This window comes from Lissotriton helveticus, chromosome 7, assembly GCF_964261635.1.
Source record: "Lissotriton helveticus chromosome 7, aLisHel1.1, whole genome shotgun sequence".
NCBI classification, from domain to species: Eukaryota; Metazoa; Chordata; class Amphibia; order Caudata; family Salamandridae; genus Lissotriton; species Lissotriton helveticus.
In genome coordinates this window covers 1,288,424,530-1,288,427,067 of record NC_136068.1, presented here as the reverse complement: position 1 = coordinate 1,288,427,067, position 2,538 = coordinate 1,288,424,530, and the positions used below count along the sequence as shown (strand labels likewise).

At 53.0% G+C, this 2,538-nt stretch overlaps 1 protein-coding gene across 1 annotated transcript; it reads left to right on the top strand.

Moving 5' to 3' along the window:
• Positions 1-957: 957 nt before the first annotated feature.
• On the top strand, positions 958-1,821 carry LOC144767348 (uncharacterized). Its single transcript, XM_078650823.1, has one exon. The coding sequence runs from the start codon at positions 958-960 to the stop codon at positions 1,819-1,821; it is 864 nt and encodes a 287-aa protein (XP_078506949.1).
• The last annotated feature ends 717 nt before the right edge of the window (positions 1,822-2,538 follow it).

Sequence of the window (2,538 nt, the reverse complement as noted above, 5' to 3'; positions counted from 1 at the left end):
TACCTCGTTACGTGGTGTCCTGGCGCTGTATACCGCTGGGGAACCCGTCCTGGCTTTCCCTGTGAGAGGGCACCCCAAGGTGAAGCCAGGCATCCCCGGCGTTGCTGGGGCCGTTGTGGAGATAAAGCAAGCTATTGCCCAGAGTTGCAGAGTGGGACCCATGGTTAGCGTAGGCACCTAAGCGAGAATTATCGAGTCCGCGGACATTGACCCAAGACCCTGCCGCGTCGGGAATTGAACCCTGGTCCCGGGCCGACCTCTGCTTCAGGGTCTGCCGCTTCTAACCAGTGAGCCACAGAGGCTCGGCGCGCTGACTATCTCCACAGCAGCAGAGAGGCCCCTGTTGTCCTGCCCTCATAGATAAACCTAACCGGAGCCTCCCATTCTGTCCATCAGAGTTCCGGTATTCTCCCGGCTAAAGAGAAGTTCCGGTACTAATGGGTGGGAAATTTGGAAGTGCCGGTACTGAGTACCAGATTGTCCCGGCCCATTTACAGCACTGCTTTTAGTGTTTGTGAGCTCAGAATATCACTTGTGGGCTGTGGTTTTGTTTTTTCTTCACACTAGACGGGCATCTGTGGTTGATTACACTATCACCTTCATATTTTTGTTTTTGTAGCTAGAAATTAGTGTAAGACACTCGTTGGAGTCCCCAAATCAGAGTCACTTGAGAGTTAGGGGTGTACAGGCCTCTCCTTTTGATCCCTCTTGCAAGGATGACTTCACAATGCCACACATGAAGTCACTAGGGCCCTGACCTGCTGGGACCACATGCTATGGCAGCCCACCACTAGGGATCACTTGAGATAAAACAGCACCAAGATTCCATGGCTTTGACATTTACAAGATGTAGACTGGTGAAATAGAGCTTAACTGTGTTAAATTCATGTCTTGATGGGGTTGTCTCTCCTTTTTTTCAATAGAAAGAGGCCCACGGGTGTGGAAGCTGTGGTCTTGATGTGGAAAGAGGCTAGAAGCAGTGTGCAAGGACTGTGGAAACAGAGCTGCACTATTCGAGAGCAAGCTGGGCTCCCTGACCTTCTGCAGCCCTTGGAGGGGCCATCAAACCTCAGGTCGGCAGAAGGGCCCAGAAGTCAGGAAGCACCTCTCTGTAGAAGCCTCAGCCCTGCAAACCTGCAGCCTGGATCAATGGGTTGTGGGCGAAGGGACAAGACTGCTACCTACCCACTAATGCCAATAGGACAGCGATCAGCACAACCACGGGCACTGGGTACCCAGGGGTCCGAACTAGCAGCCAGCGGAGTCCTTCACCAGAGAGATCTGGGTGGCCAGGTACATGAGAACATGGCCATTGTGCACAATGTGCCCGAGTCATTCATCCACATCTGCGCCACGGACCTGCTCCTGGAAGCCCAACACCGGAAGAGGCCTCGACTGCTGCCCCCTCACCGAAAAATGCACCTGGAGGTGCCTCATGGCAGAACCGAGCATCCACCAGCAGTATCAGAGCAGCAGCACACCAGAGGTCAAGAGAGCCAGCTGCCCCTGGAATACAGACATCTAATGGACACCATGTCCCTCCTAAAGCCCACCGACATCTCGCAGGTGGAGATGCTCTACCGCCAGTTCACACCCTGGCCACGTCAAGCCCTCCTGCCACCATGCAGCCATGCCAGCCCCCCCAAGTTCACCCCTTATGCCAGGGGGGGAGCAGGTAGCCAGCAGCAGCTCAGAGTCTCATCAGGGTCCATGAGTAGACATCGTAGGACCCCCAAGAGTGCTCAAGAATCTCACCTGGGGCACCTGCCGCCCAAGAAACGGTTCCCTCTCACACCTCAAGGGGCTCAAGTGATCCTATAATCCTCCCCAGTTCCATCCCATGGTTGTGTGTGGGAGTCACTGGACTGTCATGGCCTCAGCAGGAGCTCCAGACTACATTAAAAAAGTACACTTATGCATACAATAAATGAAAACGTGTTTTTATTAAAAGCGATTCATTGCATTTTGTGAGACAGTATTTATATAATCCGGGGGGAAGGGTGACTGAGGGTGGAGTGCTGTTGTGTGGTCTTACATTGTGGCAGTGCCACCACGGTGGGCTCCCTCTGCCTTTATTTAGGTCAGTGTGCCCTGAAATGTGAGTTCAGGTGCACTATGCAGTGAATGGCTAGTCTAAAATGAATTAGGGTGGTACCCTATGGAGGGAAGGGCTCTGTCTGACTCCACCCGAGTACTTCAGAAGGGGGAATTGCTGGGATATTTACAAGAGTGCACTACTATTCATTGGTCTCCGAATAAGGGGTTCTGTGACATGAGTTATAAATCCAGACAGGAAACAGATGATGAGTAGTCGGTGTTTATTTGGGTTCAATAACAAAGTTCAAACATCAGCGACCCCAGCCACAGCACTGGCCACAACAGGTGGCAGCTTCACACTGCCCGCCGGCGCTCGCCTTGGAACGCTGGTCGCGGTGACATTCTAAGTGATGTCACCGCGAGCAGCTCCATACGTGCAGAGACGCCGGGGGGAGATTAAGGTGGAAGATACCACACATCCCCCTTCCCTGCAGAATGAAA